The sequence below is a fragment of the Chrysochloris asiatica genome, unplaced genomic scaffold (assembly GCF_000296735.1).
Source record: "Chrysochloris asiatica unplaced genomic scaffold, ChrAsi1.0 scaffold00019, whole genome shotgun sequence".
NCBI classification, from domain to species: Eukaryota; Metazoa; Chordata; class Mammalia; order Afrosoricida; family Chrysochloridae; genus Chrysochloris; species Chrysochloris asiatica.
The window spans coordinates 16987477-17009686 of record NW_006408537.1 but is presented as its reverse complement, the minus strand read 5'-3'; the positions used below and the strand labels follow the sequence as shown (position 1 = coordinate 17009686).

Sequence of the window (22210 nt, the reverse complement as noted above, 5' to 3'; positions counted from 1 at the left end):
CATGAGCACAATGAATTGTTCCAGAATGAAATTCTTTGCAATGATGTCCATAGCTTGTCATGATCCACACAGTTAAAAGCTTTTGCATAGTCAATATAGCAAAGGTAGACATATTTCTGATATTCTTTGTTTTCAGCCAAGATCCACTTGATGTCAGCAATTATATACCTCTTTACACATCCTCTCATCTGAATCCTGCTTGAACCTCTCTGGCAGTTCCCAGTCAATGTACTGTTGTAGTCATTTAAAAATTATCTTTAGCAAAATTATACTTTCATGTGCTGTTAATGATACTGTGCAGTGATTTTTGCCTTCCATTGGTTCACCTTTCTTTGGAACGGGCACAAATATGGATCTCTTCCAATCAGTTGTCCAGGTAGCTGTTTCCAAATTTTTTGGAATAGATGGGTAAGTGCCACCAATGTTACATCAGTTTGTTGAAATATTTCAATTAATTTTCCATAAATTCCTAGCACCTTTTTCTTTGCTAATGACTTCAATAAACCTTGGACTTCTTACTTCGGTGTCATTGGCTCTTGACCATATGCTACCTCTTGAAATGGTTGAACATCAACAATTTATTTTTGATCCAGTTACTGTTTATATTTCTTACAACTTCTTTTGATGCTTTCTGTATCACTCAATATTTTGCCCAAGGAATCCTTCAATATTGTAAGTCAACGGTTGAATATTTTCTTCCATTCCCTCAGCTTTTAAATGCTGAACATATTTTTCTCTTTTGGTTTTCTAACACCAGATCTTTGCACATTTCGTAAGATATTTGACTTTATCTTCTTGAGCTGCTCTGAAATCTTCTATTCAGCTCTTTTCCTCCTCATTTCTTTCATTTGCTTTAGTATCTCTATGGTGGAGACAAGTTTCAGGGTTTTTTTCTGACATCTGTTTTGTTTTTCTTCATTCTTGTCTTTTTAATGATTTTTTGCTTTCTTCTTGTATAATATTGTTGATGTCATCCCACAACTCTTCGCATTTTCAGTCACTAGTGTCTAATGCATCGAATCTGTTCTTTGGTTATCTCTAAATTCAGGTGGGATATGTTCAAAATCACTCTTGTGGACTTGTTTTAATTTACTTCAATTTCAGCCTGTAGTTGCATATGAGTAATTGATGTCTGCCCCTAGCCTTGATTTGGCTGATGAAATGGAGCTTTTTCACAGTGTCTTATCACAGATGCAGTCAATTTGATTTCTGTGCATTCCATTTGATGAGGTTCTTGTGTACACTCATCTTTTATGTTGTTTACAAAAGGTATTTGCAATGAAGAAACAAAAAGTTCTATCATGTGATCTCCAGCATCATTTCTATCACCAAGACTATATTTTCTAGCTTCTGATCCTTCCTCTTTGTTTCCTACCTCTGCATTCCATTCACTGGTAATTACCAGTTCATCTTGTTTGCATGTTTGACCAACTTCTGAGTGAATGATTTGGTTGATGTTAAGTCATGTAAAGTAAGTTCTGACTCATATAGTTAGTCTGTATAGGGTTTCTGAGGAGTGACTGGTGAACTCAAACTTCCGACCTTACAATTCAAACCGACTTTGAAGTCCAGTGCATTAACCTGTAGCACCACACCAGGACTCCTGAAGAAACTGGTAGAATTCTTTAATTCCATCATATTTGTTTTAGTGATTTGTGGTTAAATTTGAATAATAATGGTATTCACTGTTTTCTGTTGTTGTTGTTGTTGTTTAATGCCATCAAGTGGGTTCTGACCCATAGTGACCACGTATAGTGTTTCCAAGGAGTGGTTGACCTTGCAGTTCAAACCCACCTTGCAGTCAAGAGCTTATTCTACAGCACTGTTTAGATATCATCCTATCATAGACAGAGTTGTACTTCAAGTTCTTGAAGTATTCTTTTTGATGATGAATGTGATGCCACTCCTATTCAGGGTGCCACTCCTGACAGAAAACAAATGAGATATGCAGATGATACTACCTTGCTTGCTGAAAGTGAAGAGGACTTAAAATACTTACTGAAGAAGATGAAAGACTGCATCCTTCATTATGGGTTGCACCTCAATGAAAGAAGACAAAAATCTTCACCACTTTACCAGTATCCTGGTGTGGCATTGTGGGTTAATGTCCTGTCCTGCAAAGTCAGTTTGAACTGCAAGGTCGGTAGTTTAAGCTTACAAGTTGCTCCTCAGAAACACTATACAGGGTTGCTATGAGTTGGAACTGACTCCACAACACTTAAGAACAACATACCAATAAATACCATCAAGGTAAATGGAGAAAGGATGGAAGTTGCCAAGCTTCAATTTGCTCAGATAAATCATCAGCACTCATGGAAGCAGCAGTTAAGAAATCACATAACTTATTGTAATAAGCAAATCTGCTGCATAAGATCATTTTAAAGTGTTCAAAAGCAAAGATGTCCATTTGAGGACTAAGGTGTGCCTGACCCAAGTCATGGTGTTTTCAATAACGAAATATGCATGTAAATATGGACAATGAATAAGGAAGTTTATGGAAGAATTGATGCATTTGAGTTCAGGAGTTGCAGAGAATATGAAAAGTACCATTAACTGTCAAAAGAACAAGCAAATCTGTGTTGGAAGAAGTATAGCCAAAATGCTCCTCAGAAGTCAGGTTGGAGAGGTATGTTCTCTCATACTTTGGACATATTATCAGGATGAACCAGTACCTGGAGAAAGACATTATGTGTGGTAAAGTGGAAGGTCTGTGAAGAGGAGAAGTCCCCAGCAAGATGGATAGACAAAGTGGTAACAGAAATAGACTCAAGCTTGGCAACGATTGTGAGATTGCCACTGAACACGACATTGCTTCATTCTGTTGTGCATCAGGTTATTATGAGTTAATACCAAATAAACAACATCTAACAACAACAATGAAAACTAAGTAAAATAATGCAATGAAAGCACTTGAGGTAATTATTCCTGGTACATTTGAAAATTTAGTAAGCATGCTATTACTACTAGTGTTCCTGCTACTACTACCATTACTATTAGTTTTCCTATTAATTATATGTGTTTATCCAATGCCTATTATGAGTGCATGATACACATTGTACTAAATCCCAGGGACAGAAAAGTAAACAAATTAGAAATTTAATTTCTGCCCTACATGATTTTTTTCTTAGTAGATATGATGATGGTGGGGTGAAGGAATTGAGCAACTGATAAAGTGGGAAATAAAATAAAGGAATTTACTCTTTTTTTTTTTTTAAACAATGATATTCATTTATTAAAGATCAGGGATCACAGACAATATTTTAAAAATCCAAGATCAAAAGGTCTGTAACTGTGTACATTCGAGGATCAAGGGCAGAAAATCCCTTCCTGATGAACACCATTAAGCAAAGGATGTATAACATCCATCACGCATCTGTTTTAGGGACAGCATTTTCTAAAAGGACACACCTGTTTATAAATACACATTGTCATATCAAAAGCTACAGAGAAATAATTGGAGTTAAGTTCCAAAATGTGCTGCTACCTTTCAAGAAGGCCTTCTTGTTACTCTTGGGGTTTTAAGAACACCTTCTTTGTCTTGGTCTTTTTCATGTTTCCATTTTCATCTTCTTCAAAATTGGCACGATCTCTTTTCTTGGCAAACTTTTTTCCAATTGTCCCCACCAGGCTTTCATACCTTCTAGCCATTTCTTCATCGGACACATCAAGTTCCACTGCTTCATCTTCAACTTCTTCAGCTTTGCTCTTAGAGTTCATCTGAACCATTAGTTTCTCAACCTCAGAATTAAATCCTCGGAATGACATTCTTCCGTAGAGAAGGTCTTCGCATAATGAGAAGCTCTGCTCTTCGATTATGAGGCTCTCCTTCTCCTTCAGCTCTGGCAAGTCCAAGAACCAGTGCTCGTCACTGATGATTTTCTTTTCTTCTTCTTCCAGCTGCTTCTTGGTTTCTGAATCTAGGCCTCTTTGCATGAACTTCATGCGCAGCAGGTTCTTGGATAACTTCGGCCTGTGCTCAGCCAAGGAATTTACTCTTATTAGTAGGAAAAGGAAAGAAATGTTCTTCTAATTTTCATCAAGTCTATTCCAACTCATAGCAACCCTGTAGAAGAGAATAGAACTGCCCCATAAGGTTTCACGTATGGAAATATTCACAAGAACATAGTGCAGCATCTATCTCCCACAGAGCAACTAGTGTGTTCGAAATATTGACTTCTGGCTAGAAGCTGAACACATAACCATTGCTCCATCAGCACTTTTCAAATATTGTTTGCTGTTAGGCACCCGTGGCAACTCTGTGTACAACAGAACAAAACACTGCCTGGTTCTGTGCCATCCTCATCAATGTTGTTATGTTTGAAGCCATTGTTAAGCCAGCATGATGTCCTTATTCTGGTACTAGTCCCTCCTGATAATTCATCTAAAGTACATAAGATAAAGACTCACCATCCTCACTTCAATGGATCATTCTTGTTGAATTTCTCCTAACATAGAATTAATTGTTCATTCTTCTGGGATGATATATTTATTATTCCATGTTATATTTAATACTCTTCACCAACACCATAATTGAAAGCATTAATTCTTCTTCAATCTTCCTTAAGAATTATTCATAAGTTATAATTTTACAATGGATGACCAAGGTAGGTTTCATGGAAAAGGAGGCATTTCATTAAAGACCTATTTAAGATAAGAAAGTAAGACCTTCTCCTACATTTTTTGTAGTTTCCTTTTCAAATTATGATCTATAATGAGATTGCATCATATCACTGTTTATTTTGTATTCAGCATGTTGAATGACCATTAACTTCAAAGGCACCTTGTGCCAAAAGGAAACTGCATCAACAGTGCTTTTGTTGTTGATTTTCTATATAAACAGGTTTAAATATTATTTATTCAGTATATAAATAAGTTGTTTTCAGAGACAATCTATAGATATTTTTTGTTTCAAGATTTTCTTTACTTTTGAATCCTTTGGAAACATCTGTTTATTTGAGTGTTTTAAAATTAAGGCTTTTGTTTGTTTGGAACAATTGACTGGTTTTGATGGAGCTAGTCTTTAGTGATATATAATTCCTCCTTTTTTGTGTGTGTGTGTTGGTAAATAATTCATTCATTAGACACTTTTTAATCTGTCTCAAAAGATTATACTCTTTCATACGTCTCTATTATTGATATTCTTTTGTGTTCAAAGTGTTTTTGCAATCCTTCTCTTGAAATTTCTTTAATCTTAATCTAAAAATGTAGCTGATAATACATAAAATCACTGTAAAATGCTGATAAAAATACAGCATTGTTAGAAAACCTAAGATGTAGTTCAGTTAGTAATTGAATTCTATAAAGTATGTGACTAAAATTTATTTTACTAACCTCTATGAGTTTCAGTCTTCTCATTTAATGATAATTAATATAAGAATATTTTGAAGTTTTGAGTTGTTGCTATTTCTTTGTTTCTTCCATTAAAAACAAAAACATGTATTTTACTTTTGACCCCATTACTTTTAGTTACTTTAAATTTTACTTTTTTTTTTTTCCTTGAAGTTTTTCATTGTGAATTGAGGGATAGTTTACATTTGATAACATGAATTTTACACTTATTGTTTCACTGCAGTGTTTACAATAGCCTCTGTGCATCATCATTCAACAGTATTTGCTTCTATTCCCTCTGTTATTTTGTTGTTGTTGTTTGGAGGGTGGATGTACACAAAAACACTCAGGAATATATAATCATTTAAACAACCAAAGGGGACATTCTGCAAGCCTGCTTCCTGGCCACCAGCACACAGCCTTTCTCTTTCCATAAATCTAGAGGTCTCAGATGCTCTATTTCTCCATGTCTCATCTCTGCCTTGATCTCTGGTGTCACTGCTTCTCTGAATCAGATCCAATATTCCGCTCATGTTCTTCTCCCTTGATGGTCCTAGAAGTCTCTGTTCCCAGACTGTAAGATTAACTACTCTCCCCTTTTTGTTACAAAGCTTCTCCCTTTACAGCTGTGACAGTCACAATGAGTCATGATAATAATTAGTCACTATTGAATCCTAAGAATCTTATCACTATCTAATTTTACCAAACCTGTCTAGATAAGATGAAAACTCTTCAGTGGGGAGTCTGCATACTCTGAAACTAAACTCCCTCTTTAAAACTTGCAGGCCAGTCCAGTCACTCCATGCTTTTATAACCCCCCCCCCCCAAATCGTTTTAGGTATCCAGTGTCTAAGTTTCTCATCCCTATCAACCTTGTATACAGAGGTGATATCAATGTCTTTTTCCTGAATGAAATTTTAAGTAGTCCATGAGAACCAATATGACCTTGAGTATATCCCACATAAATAGAGAGACCACTTCAAGAAGAGATTTGAGGGACTTTCAGTTGGTGATGGCAGAGCAGAGTCAGGTAGGACAGGCTCCATGGGGGAAGGGCTGAAAACCCAGAGACGCAGCTCTCATGAAACTGCATCAGATTTCTGGATCTACAATAAGGGTCAGGACATTAGTTTCACACAATCGCCAGCAGAAAAATCACAGTATAAAGGAAAACATTGCATTGTAGAAATTGGTACAGAACTCCCACTATGGCCATCGCGCCTTGGCAAAAGTCACAGGGTGGGACTACAGTGCGACTGGCACAGAGAACTGGCACTAAAAGCAACAAAGCAACATTTGCAAAAGAAGGTGTGGGAGGGATTCTACACATGTTTTTTCTCTCCTCTTCCCTGTTGTGCCTTCTTTGCCCAGCCTTGACACCTTCAGGAGGGTAGGTGTGCACCCCAAAAAAAGTCCAGCGTTGAGATCACAGCTTTCCCATGGCACAGAGAGAAAGAGCTCCATAGGCCCAAGGGCAAATCCTTTGGCTGCTGCTTTTGACTGCCTATGGGTCCCAGCCCTAAAGTTAACTTTTGTGGGACCATTAACCTCTGCCTACACAGAAAGAAAGAATAATAATAATAATAATAATAATAATAATAATAAAGCAGGTTTGGCCAGACTGACAAACCATAGGAACAATTTGTAAAACCCCAACATAAAAAGACAACTATTTCAAGAATTATGCTGTGCACATGAAGATACTTAACTGACCTTCAGAGACAATAATAGTAAACAATCTTTCTCCCATTAACATCTCAATATCTATCTGTGCACCTCTATGGTGGTTAATACAGGAACAGCCTGAGTGAGTGGATATCCGAACCCACTACTGGAGGCTTCTACAGTGCACACACACAATTATATTTTTGTTTCAAAGTGAAGGTTCTTGTCTCTGCTTTTATATTGCTTCTACTTTTTGACTTTCTGATCACACATTTTTCCTGTAGGTGGGAGCTTTTAATCCCTACATTACCCAAGAAGAGACAGCAATTATGGCCATATAGCCAAGCTACAATCATACCCCATAATATTCCACCATGGAGACAAGAGCCAATAACAGCTGCTAAGGATTACATGTGAAAAGGGAAGACTATCTCCTGATTACATCCACCAGGAGACACCCAGTAAGCTTAATAACACAGCAAGAAACATCCATTGAAGCTTTAAAAAAAAAAACATAACTACTGGAAATGACAAACAAAAGATCTCAAACACAACAAATTATCTAAAAATATGTCCAAAAACAGAAAAGAGTAACTGAAACAAAAGTGCTGGAGACAGACAAAGGCTCCCCAGAAGTGGAAGAGCAGGTTTTGGATTTGCCTGAGAAAGAATTCAGAAGAATGATATGGAAACAAATTCAAATGCTCCACAAGGGGTAGAGGAAAACAAGGAAGAATTCAGGAAAGTACTACAAGAGCAATCAAACAAGATTGATACAGTATTGAAAACAATTCAAAACCTGCAAAAAGAGGTCCAGATGATTAATAATAAACTATCAGAAATGGACAATACACTGAAAGGGGAAAGGAACAGAATAGAAGACATGGAAGCCAGAACTAGTGATCTGGAAGACAAATCTTTCAATACTGCTAAGATAGAAGGGAAAACAGAAAAAAGGATAAAAAAAAATCAGAAATGAGTCTAAGATTCATGCTGGATAACATGAAGAGGAACAACTTAAGAATTATTGACATTCCGGAATAGGAAGAATCAGAGAGGTTCACAGAGGAGATAGTTGAAGACTGTCTTAGAGAGAATTTTCCTAAAATCTTGAAAGATGAGAAGATAAACATTCAAGAAGCCAAATGTACTCCAGAAAGGATATACCCCAAAAGAAAGTCACCAAGACATATAATAATCAAGGTCTCCAAAATAAAAAAACAAGGAGAGAATTCTAAAAGCAGCCAGGGAGAAGAGAAGTGTCACTTACAAAGGCAAGCAAATCAGATTAAACTCTGACTATTCAGCACAAACCATGCAGGCAAGAAGGCAATGGGGAGGCATATACAAAACCCTAAAAGAAAATAAACTTCCAGCCAAGAATCACCTATCCACCAAAACTATCAATCAAATATCATGATGCAATCAAAACATTTCAGGATAAACAGAATCTAAGAGATTTTATCAAAAGGAATACAGCACTTCCAAACATCCTAAAGGATGTTCTTTGGACTGAAAACCAACAAGAACAGACAACAACAAGAGATTGACAGGCATGGCAACACCACCTGGAATTTAGTCAACAGGTAGCAGTCCAGAAGAGAGCATAACTACAACCACAAATTCAAAGGAGCTGGGAAGTCAACTGACGTTCAAAATTATATCAGTGTCAAATGAGGGATAAACATAGTAGCAGAGATCCAGGTGGTGAGGATGTCAGGTAGATTACAGGATACAATAGCGTCTCTTAAATGGAGAGAAAAGTTAATAGACTATAAGGTAACCCTAAAGAAAGTTAATACTTCACAACGTACCATGAAAATGAACTTTCAGGCAGAACAAGCAAATATGAAAACTAAGAAGAAACTGACAAGAAACAGCACAAAAAACACAAACTCACCACAAGAAGGCGTGCAGAACAAAGAAACAAACAACACTACCCAAAATTTAACATAATGTCAGCAATAAATTCATACCTATAGATAATTACATTGAATATCAATGGATTGAATGCACCAGTGAAGAGACAGAGAGTGGCAGAATGGATAAGAAAATAAAATCCTTCAATATGCTGCCTGCAAGAGACACACCTTACACACAAAGATAAAAACAGACTAAAAGTTAAGGATGGAAAAAAATATATATATACAAGTTAACTGCAACAATAAACATGCAGGAGTGGCAATATTAATCTCTATAAAGTAAAGTTTAAGACAAATACCAGCATAAGAGATAAAGAAGGACACTATCTCATGATCAAAGGGTTAATTGAGCAAGGTGACATAACCATAATGAATATCTACGCTCTCAATGAAAAAGCACCAAGATATATGAAGCAAACCTTACTAGAACTGAAGAAAGAAATAGATAAATCTATAGCTATAGTGGGAGATTTTAATACCCAACTTTTGGAAAGGGACAAAACAACCAGAAAGAAACTCCACAAAGTTACAGAGGAACTAAACAACATAATCAACCAACTTGACCTCATAGTTGTGTACAGAGCATTCAACCCAACAACAGCACATTATACATTCTTCTCCAATGCACATGGAACATTTTCCAGAATTGACCATGTGTTAGGTCACAAAGCAAGCCTCTGTAAATTTACAAACATCAAAATACTACAAAGCATCTTTTCAGACCACAATGCTATAAAACTAGAAATCAACAATAAGAGGACCAAGGAAATAAAGTCGAATACATGGAAACTGAATAACACCCTGCTGAAAAGTGACTGGTTAAAAGAAGACATAAAACGTGAATTCACAAAGTTCCTAGAAACAAATGAGAATGAAAACACAACATACCAAAATCTATGGGACACAGCGAAAGCAGTGCTGAGATGACACTTTATTGTGATAAATGTTCACATTGGAAAAGAGGAAAGGACACAAATTAACACATTAACACAGCATCTCCAACTTTAGAAACAGAACAGCAAAGGGAAACTACAGTTACCAAAAGAAAAGAAATAATAAAGATAAGAGCTGAAATAAATGAGATAGGAAATAGGAAAACTATAGAAAAAATCAAGAGGACAAGAAGCTGGTTCTTGAAATGATAAATAAAATTGACAAACCACTGGCAAAACTAACAAAAGAAAAGAGGGAGAGGACACAAATAACACGCATTAGAAACCACATGGGCTATGTCACAACAGAACCCAAGAAAATAAAAAAGATAATACCAGAATACTCTGAAGAGCTGTACTCCAACAAATTCGAAACTTAAAAGAGATGAATATATTTCTAGAAAAACATGACTGACCTAAACTTACTCAGAGTGAAGTAGAAAACCTGAACAGACCCATAACAAAAGAAGAAATTTGTCAGGCCATCAAAACACTCCCAACCAAAAAAAGTCCAGGCCCAGATGGCTTCACAGTGAGTTTTACCAAACATTCAGGGAAGAACTGTAACCAATTCTACTCAAATTATTCCAGAATATAGAATAGGATAGAAAAACCCCTAATACTTTATATGAATCAAGCATAACCCTCATACCAAAACTAGGAAAGGACATCACTAAGAAAGAAAATTATAGACCAATATCCTTAGTGAACATAGACACAAAAATTCTCAACAGAATCCTAGCCAACAGAATCTAGCAGCATATCAAAGAAAAAATACATCTTGACCAAGTGAGTTTCATTAAAAGGATGCAAAGATAGTTCAACATTAGAAAAATAATCAATGTAATCCACCATATAGATTAGAAAAAGGAAAAGCAATGATCATGCTGATTGATGCAAAAAGGCATTTGACAAAATCCAACATCCATTCCTGATAAAAACACTCAACAAAGCAGGAATTGACGGTACTTTCGTCAACATAATTGAGAGCATATATACAAAACCAACAGCCTATATCACTCTCAAAGGAGAGAAACTGAAAGCCTTCCCTCTGCAAATGGGAACCAGACAAGGATGCCGTTTGTCATTACTCCTATTCAATATTGTGCTGAAAGTCTTAGCCAGAGTTATACGGCATGATAGAGAAATTAAAGGCATCCAAATTGGCAAAGAGGAAATAAAACTCTCTCTATTTGCAGACAATATGATCCTATACATAAAAAACCCCAAAGACTCAGTTAAAAAACTACTAGAATTAATTGGAAGATTGAGCAAAGTGGCAAGATCAACATACAAAAATCCATTGGATTCCTCTATACTAACAATAACAACACTGAAAAGGAAATTAGGAAAGCAATACCATTTACAGCAGCCACCCAAATGATGAAATATGTAGGAATAAATCTAACAAGAGAAACAAAAGACCTATACAAAGAAAACTACAAAACACTACTACAATAAACCAAAATAAATTTACAAAATGGAAGGATATAACATGATCCTAGATAAGAAGACTTAACATTGTGAAAATGTCAATAGTATCCAAAGCAATCAATACATATAACTCAATCACAATCCAGATTCCAAATACATTCTTTAATGAGATGGAAAGGCAAGAGTCCCAAGATAAGCAAAGCAAAGAGTCCCAGGATAAGCAAAGCACGGCTTAACAAGAAGAATAAAGTTGGAAGCCTCTCACTCCCTGATTTCAAAATTAACTACATGGCTACAGTGGTCAAAACAGTCTGGTACTGATACTATGAAAGATACATATATCAATAGAACAGAACTGAGAATTCAGATATTAACCCAACCACATACAGCCAACTGATCTTTGACAAATGGCCAAGATACATTGAATGGGAGAAGATCTTCGATTCAACAGATGGTGCTTGCAAAACTGGAAATTTATATGCAAAAGATTGAAACAAAACCTTTATCTCACATCATATACAAAAAGCAACTCAACATGGATGAAAGATTGAAGTGTGAATTCCAGAATTATATAGTTCATAAATGAAAAATTTAGGACAAATTTAAGGGTTCTAATACAGGGCACAAGGAGCTCTGGCAGCATAGTGGTTATGAGTTGTGCAGCTAACCTCAAGGTCAACAGTTTGAAACTATCAGCTGTTCTATGGAAGAAAGATGAGGCTTTCTGCTTTTCTGCTCCTGTAAAGATTTACAGCCTCGCTAACCCAATACAGAAATCCATCACTATGAGTTGGAACCAATTCCATGGCACACTACCACCACCACCACCACCAATACAGAGCACACATAGACTATCAAAATTTGCAAGAATTGCACAAACAAAATAGATGATTGGGACATAATGAAAATTAGTGTGTACCAAAAGTCTTTTGTGTACCAAAAGATTTCACCAAAGGAGTGAAAAGAGATCACAAAGAATGGGGAAAATTCTTTTGCAATGACATATCAAACAAGGAACTAATCTCTAAATTCTATAGGGAACTACAACTTTACAAGAAAAAGACAAATAACCCAATTATAAAATGGGCACAGGACATGAAAAGACACTTCACCAAGGAAGACATTTGGGCAGCCAACAAACATATGAAGAAGTGCTTACAATCATTAGCCATTAGAGAGATGTGAATCAAAGCAACAATTAAGTATCATCCCACACCAGCAATAACAGTGAAATTCAAAAACGGAGAGGACAATAAATGCTGGAAAATAGTATGCACTTCCTCCAAAATTTGCAAATATAAATACTTTATGATCCAGCAATTCCTCTACTTGGTATAAACTAACAAGAAATACAAGCCAGAATACAAGTAGATATATCCACACCAAGGTTTATTGCAGCACTCTTCACAATAGGAAAAAGATGGAGACAGCCTAAATGCCCATCAATGAAGAATGAATAAACAAACCTTGATACATACACACAATGGAATATTATGCTACCTTGAAGAATAACAATGAAGCTGCAAATCACCATTTAACATGGATGAACCTTGAGGACATTATGCTGAGAGAAATTAGTCAGTCACAAAAGGACAAATACTACATAAGACCACTATTGTAAAAGCTTATAAAAGCTTAAGAAAAGACACCCACACTATAAGAAAAATAAAAAAAAGTCTTTTTTGGTTACCATGGATGGGAGTGAGGGAATAGTAGAGCACAGGTAAGGGGATTGTCACATAATAGTTCAGATGTTGATCTACAATATACAAGGAAGGGGAGGACAAAACACAATAAGGGGGAGTGGGATGGAAGAACAAGTTACATAGGGGAACACAGGTTGGTTTGCATGGTCTAAATGGGACAGATAGCAAATAGTGATGTATGCTCAACCTTTGAACAACAGTGCTCTGTGATACAGGGATCAAGGCACAGTCTGAATGGGTAAAAGAGGGGGAATAATGCTAAGATGCTTGAAAGTCTTATGGATTGTCATTTTCCTTGCCTACTATTGTAAAATAGAAACGTAAGTGGGATAGAAAGGAATATCAGGAAAGGTGATTATAGAAAGCTGGTAAGCCCATCTTCAGTCTATAACTCATTGTAATACCTAAAAGGAGTTCTAGAACTTGCCCAGTTAAATAGGCTTCTTGTGGAGCCTTTGTAGTATATAGGTCATTAGGTAGGATCCTGAGCCCTATTCAGAACCTTCTGAGGTGGGACATTCCCACTTGAAAGCACATGCAGACCATTCTGGATCAGCTAGAGGAACAGAACATATGTCCTGAAAGAAAGAACAGCAGGAAAAAAAACAAACAAACACACACACACACAAAAGACCATCTGGTTAGCTATTACAAGAACAAGCAAGCTGTTCACCCAAGAGCCAGCAAAGCAAGCAACCAAATCCCTTCAGGACAAACCTCCCTCCAAGATTGAAACTCAAAGGGAACACACAAGAAGGCATGCAAACTTGCTAGTGACCTCGTTGGTCTACATGTGAGTGTAAGTGGGAAAAAGTCAGTAATGAAGATATGGGCTGAGTTTTCTTTCATTTATTTATTTTAATTTTTTTGTGTGAATTGAGTGATAGTTTACGTGGGAGAACACTGGTTTTACATTCATCCTTTCATTGCAATGATTACAATCACCTCCCGCAGGTTATCATTCAACAGTAGTTGCTTCCATTCTCTCTGTTTTTATTTATTTGTTTGTTTTGGGGGTGGGAGATGTACACAAAAACACTCAGGAATATATAATAATTTAAAAAACCAAAGGACACATTCCATAATTCTGTCTCCTGGCCTCCAGCAGTCTATCTCTTTACATGAGTCCAGAGTCCTCAGCTGCTCTCTCTCTCTCTCTCTGCATGTCCTCATCTCTGCCTCCATCTCTGGTGTCCCTGATTCTCTGGTTAGGGTCCCACATTTTGCTCATGCTCTTCTCCCTCAATGGTCCTAGGGTTCTCTGTTCTTGGTCCCTCCTTTTTGTTACAAAACTTCTACTTTTATAGTTGTGACAGTTGCAATTAGTCATGGTAATAATTACTAACGAATCATAAAAATATTATCCCCATCTCTTTTCACCAAACTCATTTAGGCAAGATGAAAATTATTCAGTGGGGACTCTATCTTTCCTCGTACAGTCTTAAAATAACTCCTTCTTGAAAACATTTAAGTTAGTCACTTCACATCTTTAACACCCCCTCATTTCAGGTAGGAGTCCTGGTGTGGTGCTGTGGGCTAATGTGTCAGACTTCAAAGTTGTTTGAACTGCAAGGCTGGTGATTTAAGCTCACCAGCCACTCCTTGGAAACCCTATACAGGGTCGTTATGGGCCAGAATCAACTTGACAGCACTTAACAACAACAACAACATTTTAGGTAGCCAATGTCTAAGTTGACCTTCCCTATCAATCCTGTATACAGAGGGAATATGATTGGTATGTGATGTGAAATGAAGACTCCTTCCCTCTTAGTTGGTATTTTGACCTACTACAGCTGTAATTATAGGTCAAGTTCATCAAATTATAGCAATTTACACTTGTTTCATTTACCAAAAATTATTTTTTTATCTACCTCTAGTAGGGTTTGGATCATCAAGCTATTGAGGTTAGGTCAAATAGGTAATATCTGCAAGTTTGGGCATCCCTTTATTTCATTATCAGCTAGACACTTCACTCTCAGCTCTAGCCCTTCATGGCCATGTCCTTGTTCATGGGCTCAGGAGTCCACAGGTCTCATCATACTTCAGACCAGCCATCCCTTCCTCTTCTCTCTCTCATCTCCAGGTCAATGGGAGTCTACAGAATATGGTCAAACTCAGCTCATACCTTCATTGCTACCTTTCCCCCTCTTCCATTCAACAGTCGGCCAATGTGGTCGCCAGCAAGCTTACATGCCTGCTTATGTACTCCCTTTGAGTCTCCACCTTGGAGGGTGGTTTGCCCTGAAGAGACTTGATTGCTTGACCTGATGGATCCCCAGCCAACAACTTGCTTGTTCGTGTGGTAACTAATCAGACTACGCCTTTTTTTTTTTTTTTTTTATCTCCTGTTGATCTTTCTTTCGAGAAGTGTCTTCTGCTGCTCTAGCTGTTCCAGGTTGGTCTACTTGTCCTTTCTAGTGGGGATGTCCCACCTCAGAAGGTTATGGATAGGACTCAGAATTCTGCCTAAGGTCTTATACACTTGAAGTCTCTGCAGGAAGCCTATTTGACTGGGTAAGTTCTAGAACCTGTTTAGGTATTCCAATCAGTTATAGGTTGAAGACAGGCTTACAAGCTTTCTGTAACCATGTTTTCTGACATCCCTTTCTATATACTCAAGTTATCTATTTTACAATAGTGGTCAAGGTAAACCAATATTTATAAGACAGTCAAGCATCTTAACATTATTTCCCCTCTTCAGACGATGCCTCGATCCCTGTATCACAGAGCTCTGTTGTTCCAAGTTTTAGCATACATCCCTGTTTACATCTGTCCCATTTAGCTTATGTAAACCTGCCTCAGTGTTCCCATATCTACCTTGTTCTTCCAAACCCCTCCCCCTTCTTGTGTATTGCCCTCCCCAACAACTGAACTATTATGTGTCTTTCCTATACCTTGTGCTCTACTGTCCCATGTAAATGCAATCACAACAAAAACTTTAAAAAATAAATAAATAAAATGGGGGCATTTAGGAACTAAGGGCACTGGTAAAATTTCAGCTTAGCCAAAGTAAAACCCTGAGAGTCATTGCAACATAACTGCTATATTTAAAATGTAACTCCCTTCCTAACTACACTGCATAATCACTTTTAACTGTGTCCTCTCAATTACTACCCCATAGTTAATATTTCTTTTGATAAAAATTAGTCACATCTTCTTTAAACTAGTAGCTAACTTCTACTCTGAGGACTTTAAACTAGTATATAACTTCTACTCTTAGGAATGAAGGCAATCAGCTACACATGTCTTGTAAACATCACTGATAACCACCAATGGGAAAAAGTTAACAGAACTTGTTGAAGACTACATGTTAAAACAATTGGTGCAACTTGAGATGAACAAAGAAACAAAGCTCCTACCCAATGCCCAAGATCTCTTGGTGAGGCATACCTGGGAGATGCACAATATATCAATATATAATAAAAGTTTTATCCTTTGCTCTGAGTCCTGTCTCTTAGTACAGACTATGTTAGAGGCAGGTGATTACAAACCCTTTTAATGGCAACAGTAATGAAAAAGCTAAATGTTCTACATATAAGTGTTGTAGATGTTGTTGCTGTTATTAAGTGTCATTGAGTTGGTTCCAACTCATAGCTAACCTATATAGGGTTTCTGAGGAATAGCTGGTGGGTTTGCATCAACAACCTTAAGATTGTTTATCCTACAGTGCCACATCAGGACTTCAAGGTGGTAGATAAAGTCATAGAACTATATACAATGATTTAAAGGATATGACCAAAAAAATGAAATCTGAGCAACAACAAGGACAAGAAGTGAAGGAAATACACAAAAAGTCTTCAGAGTCACCTAAGTAGGTAACTTAATTTATCTAGGTTGCTATAATAGAAATACCACAAATGAATGATATTAATGAACAGAAAAGTTTAGGAACTGAGAAGTTTAAATTCATAATGTTCCTCTAGGGGTAGGTTTTCAGTTTGGGGAAAGGTCTTGTCTCTTTTCAGCATCTGTAAAACCAGCATACATTGGGAAAGCTTCTTGTTTCTTGGTGTTAATCTTACCCAGGATCTAGGAAATTCATAGTACAGGGACCGCAGATCAAAAAGAAGATATAACTCCCAGCTCTTTAATCTTGGTGTAAGTAGGTACCTTTTCTTTGCTCACTTTTCTCATTTTTTATCTTTCGTAACATAAAAGATGTTGCAGGCCACACCCTGAAAAACTCCCTTACACTGCATCAGTGTTGTGGTAGGATTGTGGTTATTACAATACATCCTTAAATCCTTCTATGGGTTTTCATATCAGTCATATCATGACTGCCACATTACATAGAATCATGACCCAGACAAGATGACACATATTTTGAAGGGACACAATTGATTCTATTGCAATAGGAATAGCCAGGTAAGGGAATCCTAGAGAGTTCTGAGCCAGCTACATCACAAGTCTTGATAATGTTGTTTGAGTTGATAATGAAACTACTACACTTTTCAACTTATTATAAGTAAAATTTAAAATTTTTTACCATATCCTTCTGTATTTTGATGAATTGTTCTTTCCCTGATTTACCCTATATGGGTTATTTCCTACTACTTTTCTCATTTTTCTCTCTGTTTTAGCTGTTCTGGCCCCCTTGATATTCAATAAACAGCCAACAGACTCCTAATGTTTTTGTGCCTAGAATTATCTGTTCTTTGGAATACACACATTTCATTTCTGATTTTTCTAAAGGTCTTTGCTCCAATATCATCTAATCATAGAAAATTTACTGTTCATCTTACCTGAAATATAATCTTGTTTAACATTTTATCTTCTTTAATCTGGATGTAGTAAAAATGGCTTAGATGGAATGAATTAATGCAAGGAAACTTGAGCAAGAATTTATGTAGCTAGTGTGTTAAGACAGAACTAGCACCTGAATTGATGCAATGAGGGGAATTTAGGAAAGGAAGTTTCAAATTTAGGGAAAAAAATATTGAGGTGGTATCACCAGTGACTACTGATTTAATAAGAAGAGGAGCAGTGAATGAAAAAATCCAGGATGATTTCCAGTGCTTGTATTTCAAAAAATACATCAGCACTGATTCTAGCATTAGAAAATTAGTATATGAGAGAAACATACTTAAGATTATGCGGTGAATAGAGGCTAAGAGATGGGGTATAAAGTGGATACAGGAAATTATTTTTTCTACATCAGTTAAACTATTTAATATCACTAAATTAAATTCTTTCCTTCCAGAGAACATTGAAATCACCAGGGAAAATATAAAAAAATTCATATAAATTGAAGTATCTTTGCCTTCAAGCACCTCAGTGTATTGTTATATAAAACAGCTTAAAAAGTAAGAAATCAATAGGAAAACTACAAGAGTATTTTTTTTTAAACACATGAAATATGTTTTTATCTAAGGCATAGAAAAATCTTGTTCATCACACAACAGGATGTTCAAATATGAGTAAAATGTACTGTTTAAGTAAATAGAACTGTCAGGCACCATGGAACTAATATAAAACTCAGTTTGGCCTGCAAAAAGATTAGTTTATAAATTCAAACTGTAATATTTGACTGTTTTTGTTGTTATTGTGTGTCGTAGAGTTGGCTCCAACTCACAGCAACCTTGTATAGTTTCCAAGAGCAGCTGGTGGGTTTGAACTATCAACCTTGCAGCTACCATTCCAGTGCTTATTTAACTAGAATTTCAAAAAATTCAAAAGGAACTTTAAAACACTAAGTGCATAAACTCAGGGTCATATCTTGTTTTTCACCCTGGGACATAAAAATGGCATTGATAGAAAAGCTGGTAAAATGTGTATGAAGTTTCCAGAACTTCAGTATTGTTGTGCCACTGTTCATTTCTTAGTTTTGGCCAAATGTACTATAATAATATAAGATGTTAACAGTAATGGAAACTAGGTGAAGAGTGTATAGGAAATGTCTCTATCATACCAGTGTAACTTAAAAAATATTGCTACAAAATCATACAACCATTTATTAAACAGGAAAATGTCCAAAAGTGAAATTTTGTTTCTCTACATATCATCCAACTAGGTCTATACACTTCTGAACATAGTATTTTCATTTCTCTAATACTTTACCAAACAGTTCTGTGCTGTTCTACTTACATATCAAAATGTCAATTTGGACATTCTCCAGGGACTCAAAATAATGCTCCTTTTAAATGTTCTTTGAGTTTTGGAAATAAAGGGAAGTTTGAACGTGCAAGATCAGAGCTATAAAGTGAATGAGGTAATGCTTTCCAATGAAATTCTTGTAAGACAGTCCTTGATACCCTTGCAGAATGAGCAGCTGCACTGTCTTGATGGAAAAAAAATCCTTTTTTGCAACATTCCTGTCCTTTTTATCACTAAGGTTGCTTTAGATTTTCATAAAACTTCTTGCTAATAAGCACTGCAATCATCTTGCATCCTTCAAGAATCTCTAAAAAAGTGTCCCTTTCAAATTTCAAATCACAGTTGCCCATAACCTTCTTAGCTGACCTCTCTGCTTTGAATTTAACCAATCTGGGAAATCACCTCAGAAACCAATCGTAATAAGATTAATAAATTCAAGACTCATCCATAGTTACAACTTATTCCACAAAATTGTCTTCATTAGCTTTCCTTTTACTTAAAAGACTGATGAAAAGATCACCTCTTTAAACTAGCTGATTTTTGCATAATGCTTTTGGCACTCACCAAAACCTTGCTGAGAACAAACTGTACACTTAAAGTGGAAAATGCTGAACTGTAGGGGATTCCAACTTTAATAATTGTCACATCAATGCTAATTCTATTGTCTTCTTCCACCAGTTTCTGAACTTCAGCTACAGATTCTTCCTTCCCTGAGGTCAACAATACTCCCTGATATTTGGATTACCTTTGAGATTTTCCTGCTTCCTTAAAATGCTTTAAAAACTGTTGTTTTATATGTGGTAGAATTCATATAAATTGTTGCAGATGATTTAGGAAGATGTTTACTTGTATTTTCTTATTAATTTGACATTAGCTCTATCTTAAAATCATTTTTCCCCAACCATTGCCATTGACAAAAACATTATTCACTTTTTTGAATCACCCTAAAGAGCTCTGGTAGCTTAGTGGTTATGAATTGGGCTGCTAATCTCACGGTCAGTAGTTCAAAAGTACCAACCGTTTTGCAGGAGAAAGACGATGCTTTCTGCTCCCATAAAGATTTACAGCCTCGAAAACCCTGTACAGGGTCGCTATGAGTCGGTACCGACTCCATGGTACATAACAACAATGAGACTAAGACAAATCTATTACTGAGATAGCTTTTCTGCAACCTTCCACTGATAGAAAAGACACAGTTAAACATGCTTTGGAATAAACTCATGCTTGAATGAACTAAACTCTAGTAGAAATACTTTTAACTGACTCATGTATTTATAACTTTCTGTACATCAAAGTTATTTCAAAATGAAAAAAATTAAAATGAAAAAAAATTAACTTGGTACGTGAAATGTTTTCCCATTTTAAAACCTGAGGCAGCACAATCTATATGTATATCTTGTAGAGATGTATATCTTGTAGATATATGTATATTTATAAGGTATATATATGGTTGCAGATTTAATTTTATACCCTGATAGAATAATGGATTAAGAGCTGGTCTGCTAATAACAAGATCAGCAGTTCAAATCTACCAGCCACTCCGAGGGAGAAAGATGAGACTTTCTGCTCCCATAAAGATTTGCAGCCTCAGAAACCCTATCCAGGATCACTGAGTTGGAACTGATTCCACTGCACACAACCATGGACCACGATAATATAAAAATATGATGTAGATTTGACAGCCAAAAATCACACACACACACACACACACACACACAACACAAACAAACAATTAATGACAAATTGGCTGCAAATGAGATTCCTATTTACATGGAGAGCTATGTATTTTAGCATGCTTTTCAAAAGACAGTTATAAATTGTATTCTATTAGCTCTCTTTCCCACATCAGGTAGCTTCCAATAGTAAACCTGAGTTAATTTTACATTCTAATATTGTTTGATCTAATAATTTAGGGGGATATTAGAGGTGTTTTGTTTAGAGACCCTTAGAAAATTGAAGGTTCATCCTTTCTATTTTTCCAAGTACTTAAGGTTAGTGTTGGTTTTCACAACTGATTTATCTTGTCCTAACCTGTAGCTTCCTCACATCATTTCTCTGATAAATAATAGGCTAGAGACTAAGTTAGCCTAAAACTACACCTACATGTTTTAAGACTGAATGAAAGTAGTAAATTTAGAAGATAGCATCTTGAGTATATTTGAATAGTTAAATGTTCTCTTATAAATTATTTTAGTGGTATACAGAAAACAGGTTTTTATTCTGCTCTGAAAATCTTATTTTATCAATAATGTAACACTGACTACAAACCATTCATTATTATCAACTTAAACAGTACTCTCAACAGTAATACATTCTTCACATTTTAGATATACAGTATATACTTAATAATGTCCTTTTAAAAAAGAGTATTATCCAAAACAAAGGCATACATTACAATACATATTTGAAAATTAAAAAAAAATCTATCCATGGTCCAATTTGAATCTTGTTGTTCCTACTGTTGCTCTTAGGTTGAATTGGCTCTGATTCATAGCCGCCATATGCACAACAGAACAAAACACTGCCCCTTCCAGAACCATACTCAAATTGTTGTTAAGTTTGAAGCCATTGTTATTGCCACTGTGTCAATCCGTTTTGTTGGGAGACTTCCTCTTTTTCATTGACACTCCACTTTACCTAGCATAATATCCTTCTCCAGGGATTGATCCCTTCTGGGAGCATGTCCAGAATATGAGAGATGAGGTCTCACTATCTTGACCTCTAAGAAGCATTCTGGCTGTACTTCTAACCCAGATTTATTCTTCTGATAGTGATGATACTTTCAATATTCTTCTCCAGCACCATAATTCAAATGCATAAATTTTTCTGTGGTCTTTCTTATTTCACTGTCCAGCTTTTACATGCATATGAGGCTATTAAAAAGACCATGGTTGTGTCAGACTCACCTAGTCCTCAAACTGATACACTTTTGAAGAGTTTTTCATATCAGATTTTCTTAATGAAATATGTCTCCGATTTCTTGACTGCTTCTTCCATGTCCATTGATTGTGGATCTAAACAAAATGAGGTCTTTGACAATTTATATTTTTCTCCATTCATCATTATATTTACTGGTCCAGATGTGAGGACTTTTGTGTTCTGTATGTTTTTGTTGTTGTCAGGTGCCATC

General features: G+C 36.0%; 1 protein-coding gene across 1 annotated transcript in view; it reads right to left on the bottom strand.

Annotated features, from left to right (window-relative positions):
• Positions 1-3504: 3504 nt before the first annotated feature.
• LOC102828355 (M-phase phosphoprotein 6-like) overlaps positions 3505-22210 on the bottom strand; it is a 69407-nt gene continuing 50701 nt past the window's right edge. The window contains exon 2 of the mRNA XM_006835779.1: positions 3505-3994. Coding sequence (XP_006835842.1) covers positions 3505-3994 — 490 coding nt within the window. The remainder of the gene's footprint in view (positions 3995-22210) is intronic.